This window comes from Rattus norvegicus, chromosome 1 (genome assembly GCF_021556685.1).
Source record: "Rattus norvegicus strain SHRSP/BbbUtx chromosome 1, alternate assembly SHRSP_T2T, whole genome shotgun sequence".
Classification (NCBI taxonomy): domain Eukaryota; kingdom Metazoa; phylum Chordata; class Mammalia; order Rodentia; family Muridae; genus Rattus; species Rattus norvegicus.
This window is the reverse complement of record NC_141534.1, coordinates 118,868,543-118,886,267: the sequence shown is the minus strand read 5'-3', so window position 1 is coordinate 118,886,267 and position 17,725 is coordinate 118,868,543. Positions and strand designations below refer to the sequence as shown.

At 38.1% G+C, this 17,725-nt stretch overlaps 1 protein-coding gene across 1 annotated transcript in view; it reads left to right on the top strand.

Annotated features, from left to right (window-relative positions):
- Gabrg3 (gamma-aminobutyric acid type A receptor subunit gamma 3) overlaps positions 1 to 17,725 on the top strand; it is a 624,026-nt gene that overhangs the window by 561,741 nt on the left and 44,560 nt on the right. Inside the window, 1 exon segment of the mRNA NM_024370.3 lies at positions 745 to 882. Within this exon segment, the coding sequence (NP_077346.3) occupies positions 745 to 882 (138 nt within the window).

The window sequence follows — 17,725 nt, the reverse complement described above, 5'->3', positions numbered from 1 at the left end:
TGCCTTCTGATATCATGAAAGCTATAACTCAAGGAGGAGACATTCAGGTCAGTTCTAGGTATAGGGTTTCTAGGCCCTGCTTCTGAATTGTATATTCTCTTCAGCGATAGAGTATTATCTTCTACCTCTTGGGAGGTAACCAAGGGCAACACAACAGGCTATATTTTGGAACCAGACAGAGTATTGACTAACAATTCAAATGAAGGCTTCTCATGACTGGTATTGGAGTTTTGTTAGGTGGTCTTTGACTCTTGAAGAGAGTATCATCAGCCCTTGTAAGAATAGTTCATTAAAATCTATATATGTATAGGCATACATGAAATTATATATATGTATATATATATGTATATATATTATGAAGGCCATCTTCATGGTGCAAATAATGAATATTAGGTATTGGAATTAGGCCAGGAGGACAAAGCTGGTGCTTATGCTGATGCTGGAAAACACCTCCTCTCTTAGAAGGTCAATCACCATCATAGTTCAGGTAAAACATAAAACAAAACAAAGCATAGTTCTGCTTACTGTACCCATAGAAACATAGCCAAACTCCTAGCTAAGTAATTCTTGGTTCATCATAAGGGCAAGTGTCAAGGGTCATTTGTCCATTGAATTTTGGAGTTTCTGTGTCTCTAAAAAACAGGACTTAAAATTGTTAAGTACAACAAGGCAATCAGAAACATATTTTGACATAATATTTTACGAATCTAAATTTGCAGGTGCTAATATCTGCTCTGCTTTTAGATGGCTACCCCAAAGAAGAAATGATTTATCGTTGGAGGAAAAATTCAGTTGAGGCAGCTGATCAGAAATCATGGCGGCTCTATCAGTTTGACTTCATGGGCCTCAGAAACACTACAGAAATCGTGACTACATCTGCAGGTAGGAGTGCGTAATGAAGTCAGCTTTCAGACCAACAGGGAAGACTGACCTTGATCTGCTCGCTGTGTCCCAAGCTCCAGGCAAGCCCTGATGGACTTCCATTTGTATGTTTATAATGCTTATCAAGGAGCACCCAGGACCATATTTTAGAGAAAACAACTAATCCAAAGGTTGACGTATGTTCAAAGTTTCAATTTGGGTGGGATAGGAGCAATTAGAACTGATTTATGTTTTTGAGTGACGTCTGTGGAGGTATACTATCTATGCACCTAAACAAGTGGCTTGGGACTGGCTGGTATGTAACCCTACCTGCAGTCAGTGCCAGGAGACTTATGAATCTGTTTCATACCAATGGTACAGATTCTGCTTCATCAACTCCCCTGAAACTCAGGTGCCACTCAGAGTTCACAAATAAAAGGAGCTGATGAAAAATGTTTGTTAATAATATATTCCAGTTTTTCTTTTATTACTGTAAAATTTAGGATAATTTTTATTTTTGGTACATTGAGAACTAGTATTATTGTGATCATTAATGCCATATATATATATATGTATATATATCCAAGTATATAACAAGTAGTCTATATAAATTAATATATTCTTATGTCAGTATCCATTTTTGTACTTGATATCCAGTTGTTGTAATCAACTACCTTTAATTGACTTCCTTATGGCAGGTGTAAAGTGGAGTTAGAAATAGATTTTCTAAAGATCTTGCTATTTGCTAATGTGAATTATAATTTGCTCCTAAAATCCAATAATAAGTTTTTATTGATGACTAGAATAATGTATCAGCTTTTCTAATTGATTAAACATTTAAGTATATCTGATTGAAAAGTCGCATAGTAGACATACATCCATTCAGAAGGGTCCTGAAAAACTAGCTGAGAAAAGATGAAAGGGAAAGATTTTTTACCAGTGTCTCCGTGCTACAGCTGAGAGGTAGACTTGTGTAAGTGACAAAGGTTAGAAGGATGAAGGGTCATAACTTCTTTAAGTCCACTGAGAAGGCAGCAGGAAGGGAGATAGATGCTTAAGGCAGTGCCTTCCTAGTTCTGACACAAAAATGCATATATTATCTACTGACCAAAACCCAAGAAAAAAAACAAATAAGAATAGAAAGAGACCAAGAGTTGACCAAAACATTGAAGTTACTCAACAATAGCCTTAGGATAGAAATAAACTACTTTTACAAGACCAGAGATGACTTGTGTGTGGTAGGGCATGCTTTAAATCCTAGTAAATAAGAAGCAGTGTGAATCTCTAGGCCAGTCTGGTCTACATAGGGAGACCTTGTACTAAAAGAGAAAGTATGAACAATTTCATAGAATGTTACTTTTCAAAAAAAAGAACAAACAAAAAGTAAATACACTTAGAAATTTAAAAAGGAAAGCTCCAAAAATTTTAAAGATGCAAAAAATCAGGCAACAAAATAAGTAAATATTATAGTTATGAACACTAAAGCTGATCCGTAGGAGACATCAAATCTAAACAATCATAATTTAGAGTTAAGCAGTCAGTGAGTGGGTGAGATAACATGAATATTTTCCTGTAAGTGTCTTTGTTTTTTTTTTTAAATGCAAATCTAAAGGTAGAATTCCAGGAATGGATTTCATAACATTGAGTTAAAAGAGGGAAAGAATTATCCTAAATGGACAGAAAATGTGAATTTGCATGCTCAAGAATACTGTCCAGTCCAAAAGATGAGTGCAAAGAACGCCAGTAGACTGCCAAACAGCAGGCTGCAAATGTGTCTTTAAATACCTAGAGGAAAAGACAGAGGCAAAACTAACAAAGATGTCTGGCTTTATACCAGGACGCATGACAACATGTACACATGGAAATTCCAAGCATGAACAAGTCAGAGGATCTTCCATATAGCAAACTTGCCAATAGAAATAAAGGGAAACTAATGGTTTTCAGACTGAAAGAAAACAGAAGCAAAGAGTTTGGCACTGAGAACCTCATAATGAGCTACCACCCCTTCCAAGACATTTGCAAGCTACCTCATTCCTTGGCTGTGTCAAAACTTCTAAAACTGTTCAGGACCGTTAGTTAACTTTTCTAAACGACATACTCAGGAGACCGGGTGCATGATCTGTTGTGGTGGTAGCTGCAGAAAGCTGTGCAGGACAGGTTCAGGCTTGTAGTGGCACATCCTGCAGGGAACTAGGACGAGAGCCATCTTCTGAAGCTCAGAGGGGGCTTGGTTATAGATGCCAGGCTTTCAAACACACTCTCACCTCAGAAGATGAGATCAAGCAGAAGCCTGGGGCCCGAAATTAATTGCTTTAATATCTTTTCTTTTGGCATAGATTTCACTGGCAGGCTCTGGAAGGGTCCCAGGGAGAGGCCACTTGTCAGTCAAAGGGAAGCCAGAGCCTCCTGCACTGTGACTAAAGCATCACAGCTTAATGTGCACGCTGATATTTCTGAAGTGTATTCATGACTTAAGTTTAGCAGCAACTCACAGTAATTCTGCAAGGTCCAAAAACATCACTGTGTCTATGAAGTTTTAGATATTACCAGTGCTGGAGATAAATCTTTCAAACTGTAAGCACAGAGACAGGTGCTGCATCCCAGGGCCAGATGGTTGTACATTGTTTGAACTGTACTGTGTCATTTATGTGGTATTTGGCCCTGGGCTGTTCCTGCGACCATCACAAATGAGCTTACCTGGTATTGATGCAGGAGAAATTGAAGTCACAAAATTGTTACAATAAAGAATTTACTAATAAACTTGCTTGAGAAACATTAATTTACATTGAATTTAGCTAAGGAGCACTGCCTCCAATAGGACTGGGGGATGAGTAGTCCACTGACCATGTTTGTTAGCTGAAGGAACACTCACTCTAATCTGACAAGCAATAAATAGTACACTGACCAAGGCTTGTTAGAAACCATATGAAAAAAAAAATATTGTACCATAATCGAAGTTTAGGCTTGCCAAGAAATTTTCTGCTTCTGTTTGGTCACCAAGATTGACCTCCAATTAGGTTCTATTCCTATAACAGAAGGAGATGACGCTGACATACAACAAGCCATTAGGCCCATCTCTTTATCAAAGAGCATGCCTCTAAGGGGCAGCTCAGAGGAAGAGGGCAGCATAGGATGACAGACACTATAAAGTTCTGCTCTACTAAAAAGCCTCCAGTTCTTTTAAGAAAGGCCTAATTCCGCCAGCTGACAAGAGAATACTGGTGTATTAAGAAACAATTCTGGCCATATCTTTCCTGTAAGAATCTCCCATCTGCCCAGGTGGACAGACTTGAAATTTCCTGTGTCTATTTAAATTGTTCAATGTGTAACCTGGCCGGGACCAGAAAAGGATTTAAGGGTGACAGCATATATGGAATACACAAGCCTAAGTTGGATGTGTAACTTAGTAAAATCTGTTTGTGGCTACCTCTTCTTGGGCCATTAACCAGAGATGAACATATGCTATCATTAAAGAGTTTTGTTTGATTTTCTTTTCCTGAGTATGTAGAGTAAATTATCACTGGGGGTGAGATGAGAATTTCTGCTTAGAGTGCAGCCTCTGACAGTTCCTATGACCATAACAAAGGAAAAGGAAATTGCTTTCTCTTGTAGCTATTGTGAATTTAAGTGAAGTAACATATGTCAAGTGCATAGTTGTCATCTGTAAATAGAAATAATGTCTATTATTATTACTGCCTGAATGCACTTGCTGTGAGGGAGAGTCAAGGTGTTTGTGCATTAGCTTCCTTTGGTAAATAGTCCATTAATTTAGCTGCTAGCTAATTTTATTCAGTAAGGCACATTTTAACAGGGATATATGGTAAGATTTATAACTTGAACGAGGATAGACCTATGTGTTTAAATATCTCTCATAGAACGAAGTGAAACCTCACTCTCTTCCCATTTACCTAAATGCAGTCTGGAAAATAAACCACTCTAGTTCATGGTTATCATTCTAAAAATAGTGACAGTCTCTTTGACTCTAACATGGAGTGGGAAAAAACCCTGAAATTTACCAAGTCATCCTTCTTCCGTAATTCAGAGGAAAGTGGAAGACCTCTGCTTGCTATACTGAACCTTTCCACTAAAAGATGGAAATTCATGACTGAATCCGTAAATTAACATGTGTATGTTTAAAAATCATATTGAATCAAGTATTCTTACCACAGACCTAAGTTAATTTTTATATTTAATACAGAGACAAGAGTATTTGCTTATAACATTTTGTGTCGCTGATTTGGTCCTCACTGAACCCTCTGACCAGCACAGTGTGTATCAGTGTCTTTATTCACAGAGGAAGGTAGGCCTGGCAGGCTGCAGGCACGGCCTCCAGCATCCCACTCCCTATGAGCTTTGCCTGAGCTGAGGCTCTCCCTGTGATGCCAATCATTTTTACCAAAGTATCAGTGTGAGAAAGAGTTCATTTTATTTACAGGACCCGACCCTCAGTTTGTAGGGAACCTAGCAAAAATAATTAGGCCAGCAAAAGCACTTGGATGCGAAACCACAAGGACAGGGAGATTTCCCACTGCTGCAAGCTCCCACCTCCAATGCGTGGGCAGTGCTGCTGGGCCTGGGCCTGCAGCTTTTCTTACCATTCTGACAAGCCAAAACCAGTCATTTTCTTCTTTAATTCTTTTTCACTGATATAAGGTTTGTGATTTTGTTTTTTCAAAGGCTTGCTATCAAACTGTGTCGGTCTTATCTATTGTTCCCTGGTACTCAAAGCCTTTTTAAATCAACGCATGAAGCTCTTAAGGTATGAGCTTTATCCAGAGCTGTGCAGTGTTGTGATCAGCCCTTTTATCAGGACTAATTATGCTGAACTTAGAACAAAACTTCTTTTATGAAAAGTAGCTAGCAGTTTTAATGAGACTTGCAGATTTAGCTGGGAGTGCCACACATCTCCCTCTATGTGTCTTAAGCAAAGGGATCTGGCACATTGGAACGGCTTTTTCTTTTGTAATAAATTTGCAGAGATAAAGAATGTTAACAAAATGATACACTTTGGTTTTGACTTCATCCTCAGAAAAAGCTGAAGATGGTGTGAAGTTAATACCACTGACCCCTAGAACAATGGAAAATGGTTAATCTTGGTGACTGCCCACCAATCCATCAACCTTGTTGTGGAAAGGCTTAAATCGATGGGAGGCAGAATAGCTATATATCGTTGTTTAATCCCAGTCCCTTCCTTGAACAGATCTCTTATAATTTTGATACATTTATTTGCCTGTTTGTGTCAGTCTGTAAGTGCACATATGTGAGTACATACCTTATAGTGTGCATGTGGAGATCACAATACAACTTCTACTTTGTAGGCTTTAGGGATCCAACCCACCTTGCCAAGTTTGGTGACAAACACCCTTGTTAGCCACCTCATCAACCTACAGATGTCCTTCCTTAATGTCTTTTTGTTTTACTGAAGCTAAAGTATATTTTAGAGAAGGGGTTACAGACCACTACGAAGATTCCATGCATGCTGCTTTTAAAGTTTGTTTGCTTGACATAGAACAAGCTCTGTTCCCAGCCTATGTTTATTTCCCTTCATATTGATAAAGGAGCCAGTGACAACAATATATATGAATTCAACTTGCACCTGTACACCATGTGCCCTGACATACCTTTCACCCATGAGATGTTGTGTCTTCAATCCAGAAACTGTACCGCAGACTGAAGAAAAGGATGCAGCTTTGTTTAATAAGAAAAAATAAGTTAGTCACTGTGAACCAAGGAAAAGTGCTTATACTATACTACAAGGTGGAGGAGACTCATAATTTTACCAGTTCTGTGTTGGCTATGGATTCGCTGAAACCACACAAATTCCAAAGGTCATCTGCTGGCATCTTTGGAATATGATCCCCTTCTAAAATCAATAGTACACATTCCAAATATTTATTATTTGAAGTTTCTAATCTTTACAATCACAGAAAATATATTCAAACCCTTCATTCATTGTAAAAATCTTATGAAATATAATGTTTCATATTGTTTCTACAATTTTGTTTCCTTCAACCATAAGTCGTATTTATGTAAAAATTCGATGTTATATTTCACAAACTCCAAAGTGGAAAAAAGTATAAAGATGAGAGTTTTTAAAACAAGCTTTAATGTCCATCAATTCGTCCTCATAGTAAAAACCACAGTAATGTTAGGCAGATGTGTTCTAAAACAATGCTTGAATAACTCAGACAGTTTAGTATATCAGAATAGAAGTGGAAGTACTCTCATAAAACTTTATATCATTGATTCTACTTGAAAAAAATATATAGAATGCCTTCCTCAAATGTTCTAGATAGAGAAGAAAGAAAAAGAAAATAGAATTAAAACAAGTTCTAAAAATTTTCTAATCTGACCTTCTCAAGTTTGAAAAATGTGTTTTGAAGACTCAGATAATGTTTTTAGTAATGTACTTGCATTTAATCCGGGTCTATCAATATACACAGCTCTGTGAATGATCTGATGTTAATCCCTTCCAGCTGGAGCCAGGGCAGAGCTGAGGCTTAGGACAACTTATTCTCAGTTCTGAAGAATAGATGGCACTGGTGTCTCAGGGAGGAGAGAAAGGACTTGTTTATAGCTGCTGTGATAAGAAGGCTGAGGAGGCCTTGCTTATAGTTTAGATGTTACCAGGTACAACGACTTTTCAAGTTCTGCGAATTGACAATGTTTAATTTCCTCAAGTTATTTGTCTGGGTCAAATATTATAATCACGTGATTTTTCTTTTTTACCTTTTAACCTGGTGGATTTTCAATACCAAGTCAATCTCAACTCTCTGAAATAAATTCCATCTATTCATCATATGTAACTAATTTGTATATGTTGGTATGTATCACTGATTATGTATACATATATATATACATATATGTTATGTTGTAAATATCATAAACATCTGCTGGATTTTAAGAGGTACATAGTAATACTCACGAACTAGATATTTAGCTCTAGCCTTCTGTTTTCCCTGGTTTTGAGGTAAGAATAACTGGATTTGTAGAGTGAAAAGAAAACCACTTTTCCTTGATGTTTTCTAGAAGAGATCAAGTAGAATTGGTATTAATTTTACTTTTATTTTGAGCTTATAATTTAATTACATTTCTCTCTTTCTTTCCTTCCTCTAAAACCTTCCATATATTTTCCCCTGCTCTTCTTCATAGCCTCCTTTTTCATTGATTTTTAATTACATATGCATATGCATAAACATATATATCCTAAACATAACCTGCTCAGAACACGTAATGCTACTTGAATGCATACTTTCAGGGTTGACTTACACTTTGGCACTGAACAATCGGTGTGCTTTTTTCCAGGGAAGCTCACCTCTCTCACCCCCAGCTTTCTTCAGCTGTTTTTTTGTAGGGCTGATGCCTCCTAGGGTTTTTCCCCATCCACTTTGCCATGTACATTGGTGTCATCCGTACTGAGCTTGGACAGTCATGAAGTGAAACTTCACGAGTATAGCTTCTGACATTATTAGGAAACACTCTCACAGCAAACTCCCTGATCCTCTGCTTCTTACAATCTTTCCTCCTCGTCTTCTGCATCATTCCCTGAGTCGTAGATGTGGGCATGTTTGTAGATATAACTATTGGGTTGGAGCTCCATGACTCTGCATTTTTGTATTGGAAACCGAGTTAACTACTCAGCACTAGTGAAGTCATGGAAGAGAACCTACAACCACTAATTTAACAAACCAGCATAATCCCTAACAACAGTACATAAACATCTGTTCTTACACCAACAGATAAGCGTAGTTTTCAGCCCTCATCAAGGAAACTTCTTTTTGCAGTAGAAGAAGGCCACTAGAGTCATCATATATGTGCAACCAATCGAAATGGAATGTTAATTCTTTGATCATTGAGCAGGTTCATCTGTGAAATAAATTTACACTAAATTTGTCTTCATGGAAATTTCTCTAAATTATAAACTTAATTTAATGCTTATAGGACTATTCAAATGAAATATTTCAGAATGATCATTGGTTTATGGCTAATTTAATTGAAATGGTCACATCTTGTTTGAAAAGATGTTCATCAAATTAATTATACCCCTGAGTCCTAAAATCCACCTTTCATAACACAGATAATTTTAATTAAATTAACTCTTAATTGAAAATAGATTCTTCACTCATGTAATATACCTTGATCACAGTGTCCTCTCCCTCCACTCCAACCAGCTCCCCTATCCCCCAGATCCACTCTCCCTTCATTTTCTCTTCAGACCTACTTCCAGGGATGTCTATGCACCCCTTACCCCAGAACTCCCCTCTTCCCCTAGCCTCTTTAGGTCTGTGTATTGTAGCTTGATTATCACTTATTTAACAGCTGATATCCATTTATAAGTTGGCACCAACCATATGTTTGTTTCTAGGTCAGGGTTACCTCACTCAGTATGATTCTTTTTTCTAGTTGCATCCATTTGCCTGAAATTTTCATGATGTCTCATTTTTTAAAAAGAGCTAAGTAACCAGTGGAAGGGGAAGCCCTGGGTCCTGCTAAGACTGAACCCCCAGTGAACATGATTGTTGGGGGGAGGGTGGTAATGGGGAGAGGATAGGGAAGGGAACACCCATATAGAAGGGGAAGTGGAGGGGTTAGGGGGATGTAGGCCCAGAAACCGGGAAAGGGAATAACAATCAGAATGTAAATAAGAAATACTCAAGTTAATAAAGAAAAAAAGAAAAGAAAAAAATAAAAAGAGCTAAGTAATACTGCACTGTATAAATGTACCACATTTTCTTTATCCATTCTTCAATGGAGGGACATCCAGGTTGTTTCCAGTTTTGGGCTTCTTAGGAGTAAAGCAGTTATGAGCATAGTTTAGCAAGTGTCCTTGTGGTAGGATGGAGCATTCTTTGAGTATATACTTCATTGCATGTGGCAGTGCAAACTTGTACAGCCACTGTGGAAATCAATATGGCAGTTTCTTAGAAAGTATGGTATCGATCTTCCTCAAGAACCAGCTATATCACTCTTGGGCATATACCCACCAGATGCAGACAATTGGATTTTCTCTCTCATCCATCTTGCCACGTTGCAAGAGGTCCTTGCTCTGCTTCTTTGACCCTGGACCAAGTCTTCTCTTTGTTAACGTCACTGGTTTCTGTTCTTTATTTCTCACATTCTGCTACATTTAGCTTCTTGGGGAGTGGTTTCAAGTAGCAGCTCAGTTTATTAATTTCAAGCAGCATTCTCTCAGGTTCTCCTCAGATTTAATATCTCTTATTTTCATTTACTGTCCTGTCTTTGTCATGTCATTTGAGTCATTCACATGGACATTGACAAAGTACTTGGAAAGCTCTCAATAACCTCTCTGCACTGATTTCTGCTTAGATTCCGATGTTGTGATCAGAAACTGCTGTGATGACAAGTCTCCTCTTTCTCTTATTTTCCCAGTCTTTCTGGACAGAGAAAGTTTTGTGGTTGAACAGTTTTCCAAGGACTGAGAAGGCCTGAAATTGGATAGCTCTCCCAGGTTCTTTCTCTGCTTTCTTTTATGCTACCAATTGTTGACAGAGAAATGTCAACTGCTCCAACTCTAATAGTGGCTTGTTTGTCTGCTTGGTCCATTAGATTTCTTTCAGATATTCTGTTGTTCTGGGGTCTGGCATATACATTGAAATGGCTAGTTTGGAGATTTCACTTTTGACCATGATTCATCTTGATCCATTATTCGATATAACGTATTTAGAGTTTTTAATATGAATGTTTATTACGTTGTAATCTGGAAATCAGAAATGTACTTTTTAATCAGATTGCCTGACTCATTTCCATTTAGAGTAACCAGTATTGTGTTGTCCACATCCGCCACTTTCCTCTCTAGTGCCCACAAATCATGTGTCCTTCGTGTTTCTTCTTCTTACTTTATCACATTCTATTTTAACCTTTCACTGTATTTCATCATTTTCTCACAGTCTTTCAGAGATGTTTTAAGACTTATTCTTATTAAGATGAATATGTGTCTGTGTGAATGTTTTGAGTGTACAGGTGCCCACAGAGACCAGAAGAGGGTATAACTGCCCCTGGAGCTGAGGCTACAAGCTGTTGTGAACCACCAATTATGGGACTAAACCTGGGTCCTGTGGGAGAGCATCAAGTCTTCTTAAGCACTGAGCAGCCTCTCCAATGCACTAAGTTATGTTGTCAGTGGTAGCTGGAGGAGATTCCCAGATAAACATCAATTTGTCAGTATTAGTTTTATAACAAACTGCATCCACCATGGTGGGAAACTGGATCTTGTATTTCTCTATTTCCTTTAACTGTTTTAGGGCCATTGTGATCATTTGTATTATATCTATTTAAAGTACAAACTATAAAATATAACATTATCATTTCATATGGTTTCTATTCTTTAAAGATGTTCAAAAATAGAAAGCCAAATAAGTACATGTTGGACATTTGGGGTCAGTACAGTGACTCTAGATTCTGATTCTGATTCTCATACCCAGGTTTTGTTATGCTATCGTTTGCATGTTTGTGTGGTGATATGTTGTATATCTTAGTTACTTGCCTCAGCTCTGTGATGAACTGACTTATTTGAGTAATTTAATGGAGAAAGACTTGTTTTGGCCCAGATTTCCTGGGTATGCTCTATTATAGCAGGAAAGTCAAGGTAGCCAGGGCTTGAAGCAACTGGACTTACCATAACTATAATTAAGAAGATAGGGGATTCTTGTATGCAGCTTACTTAATTTTTTATGCAGTACAGAGTCCTAACTCAGGATCCTGACAAAGTAACTTAAAGCGTTGGACAGGCTGCTCAGTGCTTAAGAACACTTGTTACTCTTCCATAGGACCCAAGTTTAATTCTCACAATTTGGGTTTCACAACAGTTTGTACCCCCATCTTGTACAGGAACCTAACCCAGTATTCTGTATTGGTCACATTTGTCAGGTCTTCCCTTCTCAATTGTCATAATCATTATAATCTTCCATAGGTATGCCCAAAGCCCTGTCCCGTAGGGGATTACAGATATCATCAAGTGGACAATTGCTGTTAACTATCACATGTCCACATCTCATCAACTTGATATCCATACATATCACTTTCAATTATAATTCTTCACTCCTTGTCCTCAGAGTCTTATATTCATCTTATAATGCAAAAATATAATCTTACTTCAAAAATCCACATAGCATATAACAATTACAATGGTTTAAGAAGTCTGAAGTGCAAGTCTCATCCAAGATTTAAGAAAGTCTCTTAATTATGAGCACCTTTATAAAAAAAGGTTTCATACTTCTAACATACATGACACAGGATAAATATTCCCATTTCACATGGACGAATCAGGCTATATTCAGAACCCAAAAGACCGAAATGTTCAACATCTAAAATTAATGATAGAGAATGGTTGGGCTCCAAGTACTTGAATGCATCTTTAATTGTCCTGTATTCAAATACACAACACTGTCATTGGATTTGCCTAACCCATCTAACATAATTGTGGAGAAGAAAAAGTCTTCATATTTACTCCAGTTCTTTCAAGTGACCTCTCCTTCATCCAGTGAACTTTTAATTTTCTTGTTATCATTTGATTCTATTAATTATCTTTCTTCACTCAAGTTCAATTATTTCCAGTTCTTATTTAAATTAACATGGTATGAAAAATGGTTTTAGAAGGTACAAATAATACCTAACATGTTTACATGTGAAAGAAGAGTTAGTATCTACATCATGTACTGCCACAGTCATTCTTTTTTTTAATTAGATATATTTCTTTATTTATATTTCAAATGTTATTCCCTTTCCCGGTTTCCTGTCCATAAGCCTCCTATCCTCTCCCCGTCCCCCATACGGGTATCCCCCCCATCCACCCACCTTACCGCCCCCTCCAACATTCCCTTGCACTGGGGGTCCAACCTTGGCAGGACCAAGGGCTTTGCCTTCCCCTGGTGCTCCAACAAGGCTATTCTCTGCTACATATACAGTTGGAGCCCTGGGTCACTCCATGTATAGTCTTTGGGTAGTGAATTAGACCCTGGAAGCTTTGGTTGGTTGGCATTGTTGTTCTTATGGGGAATTAGAGGAAGGACTGAAAGAGCTGAAGGGGCTTGCCATAGTCATTCTTATCTCAGGACCCTAGACTGAGGTTAAATCCCCCATTAGTGACCAAAAAGAGCAGTGTCTCGTATGAGACAGAAAAGAGTAATCTTGTGGTGGTATAGACATTGTTTATGCTTTGTCTGCCTTTCTGTTTTTCTGTATTGTTCAGTGGTGGTCACTGAATGTCCTTGTCTAGTGGTGATGCACTGTAGAGCATTTATGTTCAGGATGGAAATGACAAGCGCAGCCACTTGCCTAGTCCAGCCCCCAGGAGCATCAGTCTCTCCAGTCATACAAGCCAGCTCTAAGAGACAAGCACTTTCAGACTCCCTTACTCATAGAGTGCCTTGTGTAAAATTATTGCTTACACTGTTCCTTTGGTCAGTCTAAAATTCTGGGAATGCCAGATTAACTTTGTAAAGTCTATTTTCTAAAGTTGCCTTTTGCTGTTTTTTATTGAGAATAATTCAATGGTTCTGTGCTCTTCCTAAGATTTTCATTGTTCTAATAGTTTACTCTCTCCTTTTACTGTTTCACACATCACCTTAGGTCTTGTATCCCATTATTTTCTCCTGGACTGAGAACGTCTTCATCAATCTGTATTCATCACAACTGAACTACAGTTCTTTCCCTCAGAACTTAGCAAGTGTTTAAGTGGTATTCAAAAGGTAGGAAACTGTAACATGAAGAAGATAGCACATGCAAAAACATAATACAAGGATATTTACCTCAAATGGAGACTATGTGATTGGCCAGTTAATGTCCTGTGTACTTCCCTAAGCACCTTAGGATCGGCTCATGGGTATTGTTCTATTGTAATATTGCCTCCACCATTGTTTTAGATACTCTATGGTTAACAACCTAAAAACAATTTTCAGTTAAACTCGGTGTGTAAATTTATTCATAAATGAGGCAAGCTTACATTTTATTGTACTTTATATATTTTATTTCCACTATAAAACTTTTTGCTAGTTTCATGATGATATGTACTTTTTGCTTTTGTGAAGGAAGTTGGAATTCTCATGTTTTTATAACCATTTAATAGACTTTTTTCCCTAAGAAATGAGGCAGTAAACCTCTGGAGGTAATTTACAGACTGGGTGACTGTCTTACACTTTTAATAATGTTTTTATTATTTATTTGAGAATTTTGTAGAATACACTTTCATATGTGACCTTTGATATTTACCCTTCAGCTCCTCCAAGATTCACCCTAACCTCCCTACCAATATAGCTTCATATCTTCTATTTTACTTTTAAAAAGAAAAAATAAGGAAATGTTTTAGAGTTCAGGAAAGTATGCACTGTTTTAGCCATAAAATAATTAGGTCTTCTCTGTTTAAGGTAAAATTTCTTGTACATTAAATTGATCCTCATTATCTGTTTCAAATCCTGCCTCTTGAACACAGTAAATGTGTAAGAGGCTGTCATGTCTTTGTCATAGTTGGTGCTTCGGTTCCTTTTGTCTGTATTTATTTCATTGCTGTGGTCCTCTAAGAGTGGTGTTGACATTTTGCTGCTGTCTGCTGGGCTCACTGTTGTTCTGAGTGGATATTACAATTCTGTAGTAAGTTTGCATCAATATCCTTGTCTCTGTGATCTCATTGTGCTAATCTTTACACGTTTTGTTGTTGTTGTTATCATTATTATTATTATTATTATTAACTATTTTCATATAAACTCAAAGAAAGCTGGCTTTCTTTGTTCCTCCAGGCTTATATCTTAAATTGTCCTTTCCTCATTTTATTTGATTTCCCCCTCCTCCATTGTCTTTCTCCTTTCTTCATCCCTTCATCTCTGAGAACAGTCTTTCAAACTGTATCCCTCTAGTCACGATATTTAGTAGTTATTAAATAACACTATATAGCCTAACTTAATATGATATCATTTTCACCCAGATTCACATGTCCCATTCTAAACAGTAGTTAAGATAAGAGAGAGAAAAATCTCCCAAAGGAGAGCAAGACAAGCTGCAATGCATAGTGAACTCTGTTTCCTAATGCCAGCTTGACCAGCATTCCAGGCTCACAGTATTGAAACAGTAGCCCTGAATCTAGAACAAACCACTGACTATAAACAAGGAGATTATTGGTACCAGTTCAGTTTACATTATCAATTCCAGCTGGAGGATTGGGCTCACATTTGTTTTCAAAAGCTTACTTCCTTTTGACAAGTGGTAATATTTTAATGAGACCTTTCATTTCTAAGTAAGAAGCTGAATGGTTTTGAGAATATACAATGTGCAAACCACACATTCCATTCCTTCCTCATTCTGAAGAGTATTAACAGAGACACAGAAGATAATAGGTGCTGACAGTGTCCTTTGACTAGGTCCTCTACGGGTGGCCCTCCACACACTGATTCATAGCAATGCCACTCTGCTCACTTCAGATGAGAAAAATAAGCCACAGCATTGAGCTGCCTCACTGAAACCCAGGTAGCACAATCCTCCTGGCTCTGCCTTATATCCATAGTACTACTCCATGAAATAAGATCCCACACAAATGAGTGCACATAGTCCCCACTGCACAATAATCCAGGCCTTGGCTATGCTGTAGAAAACAAAGATCTACCAAGAGCTCTGGCCACTGGTGATAATGGTGAATACTGCCGTTCACATCACAGTACTCTCGTATGTCTCATGAAATACTGTGTTGATATTCATAATTGCACTTTAAAACAGTCTTAAAATCTCTAAGATTTAATCTAATATAAAGGATTAATTTTAGAATGCTAAAAACCCAGAAAGGAGCCTGCAAGTTACATCAGAATGTTAGTGGGTACTGAAAAAAACCCAAAAGTATAAGGTAGGGAAGGTCTGAGTACACACACACACACACACACACACACACACACACACACACACACTATGACTTGACTAAAGTCTAAAAGAAGAATCCTCACTCTCTCATCCACTAGCCAGCAAATGAAACTCTGGCATGAGCAATCTCTCTCTGAATACTGGAGACAGAATAGTGAATAAGGGAATACAGACCATGTAGTCCTGACGTTCAAGGAAGATGCCCCAGAACTGACTGGTGTTGCACATAGGTTAGAAATCATGGCAGTGCTACCTAGAGGTCAGGGCATGGCATGATTCTCGGTAACTGAATAATGACCTCACCCTTCACTGGGATCTGGTCAATATTGGGCAACTCACTTGACATAGAGCTTCACTGGAGCTACACAGAAACAACTCTGGTCAGTTTCCTGCCTCTAAGCCATTTCGGCTTTTACCCACAGCAGTGGTTCTCAAGCTGTAGGTCACAGCCCCTTTGACAAACCTCTAGTTCAAAACATATTTACTTTGAGATTCATAACAGTAGCAAAATTACAGTCATGAAGTAGCAACAGAAATAATTTTGTGGTTGGGGGTCACCACAACGTGAGAAACTGTATTAAAGGATTACAGCATTAGGAAGGTTGAGAACCACTGTCATGGGGTGGGGTACAGAGTCAGGGAGGAGACTGGCTTTGCAGGCAGAGTGAGGACATAGTGCAAACATGTACAGAAGAGTCAGATCCTGAACTGGACAGATGACTTAAAGGTTAAGAGCACCGGCTGCTATTCTAGAAGACTGTGCTTCAATTCCAGGTGTGAGTCAGATCCGGACTTTCCATTTTCAGAAGACAGTTTCTCAGCAATGTCCGTTGTGTTAATTGCTACCTGCCAGTGTGAAATACTCAAAACTGTACCTAGTTTGAACTTGTTTTTGTTTTAAGATTCATTCTCTTTTATCAAACATATGACGGATCTTCAAAGTTCAGCTTCAAAGTCTGGTCATCTGGATTTGTAAGGTCTTCGGGTGTTTAATATTTGAGTTATCAGTATTCATATCTGTCATAAAACTAACTCAGAAATGTGATAAGGAGGAAGAAAATGTTTGAAAAATTACCTTAAATTTAGCTCAAGAGACTTAGAAAAAGAACACACGCACATTTCTACCTGTCTAAAGGTTTAGAAATAAGTTAGCATTTTTGGTCCTGAAAACTACAGGCATCCATCATGATGGGAAGTGTGATGTTCTTTTGCAAAGCAGGGCTCACAGATCATTCAGTCTTGTTCCCTGCAGACAGCTGCACAATGATTATCAGGCTAATCCTGAGGCTGCTTCTTCAAATCAGTATCAGTCACTTCAAAGACATTTTAAGCCCCTGCCTTAGATACAGTGATCTCTAGTCCTAAAGACACCCATCCATCCTTCTACAATCTATTTAAATCGAGTGTCTTGACAGGCATGCCTGACAGTGAACTTGAGCAGATTCTGTTTCTGTCCTCTACGAAAAATCTCAGTGTTATGACCTAAACATTGTTATTCTTTGCTTTGGTTCTGGGATTGACTCTAGGACCTTCCTCATATTATGCTTTTACTCTACCACTGATTTACAGTGCAGCATGGAGAGATTCTCCAACCCCGCTCTCTTCATCTACATTCTCTTGGCATTTGTACCTCTGCACAAGACCCATACTTTGGGTATGTGAAGTACTTCAGAACACTTTAGATGGTTGAGATCTAATTCATTTTGTAGTTGAGGCATATTGGTAACATCTTCAAGTATAGGAGTGTGGTGGTGCTGTGTTGAGAAGATGCCAAGTCTGGGGTGGTGATGCCTGTTTTCATGAATACTCCTGAAGCAGGTGAAGGACTTACTTCAATGGTCTGGCTTCACAGCAGCTAAGTAACAAGGAATGCAGTATCAGCAAGGCCATGGCCAACCATCAGTAGCAAGCTCTTAAAACCAGGGCAAATCCAAAGGAGGGGAGCTTAGAACTTTGTATTCTAAAAAGTAAATGATTCAGATCAAAGAAGCTAACCTAATTTGCC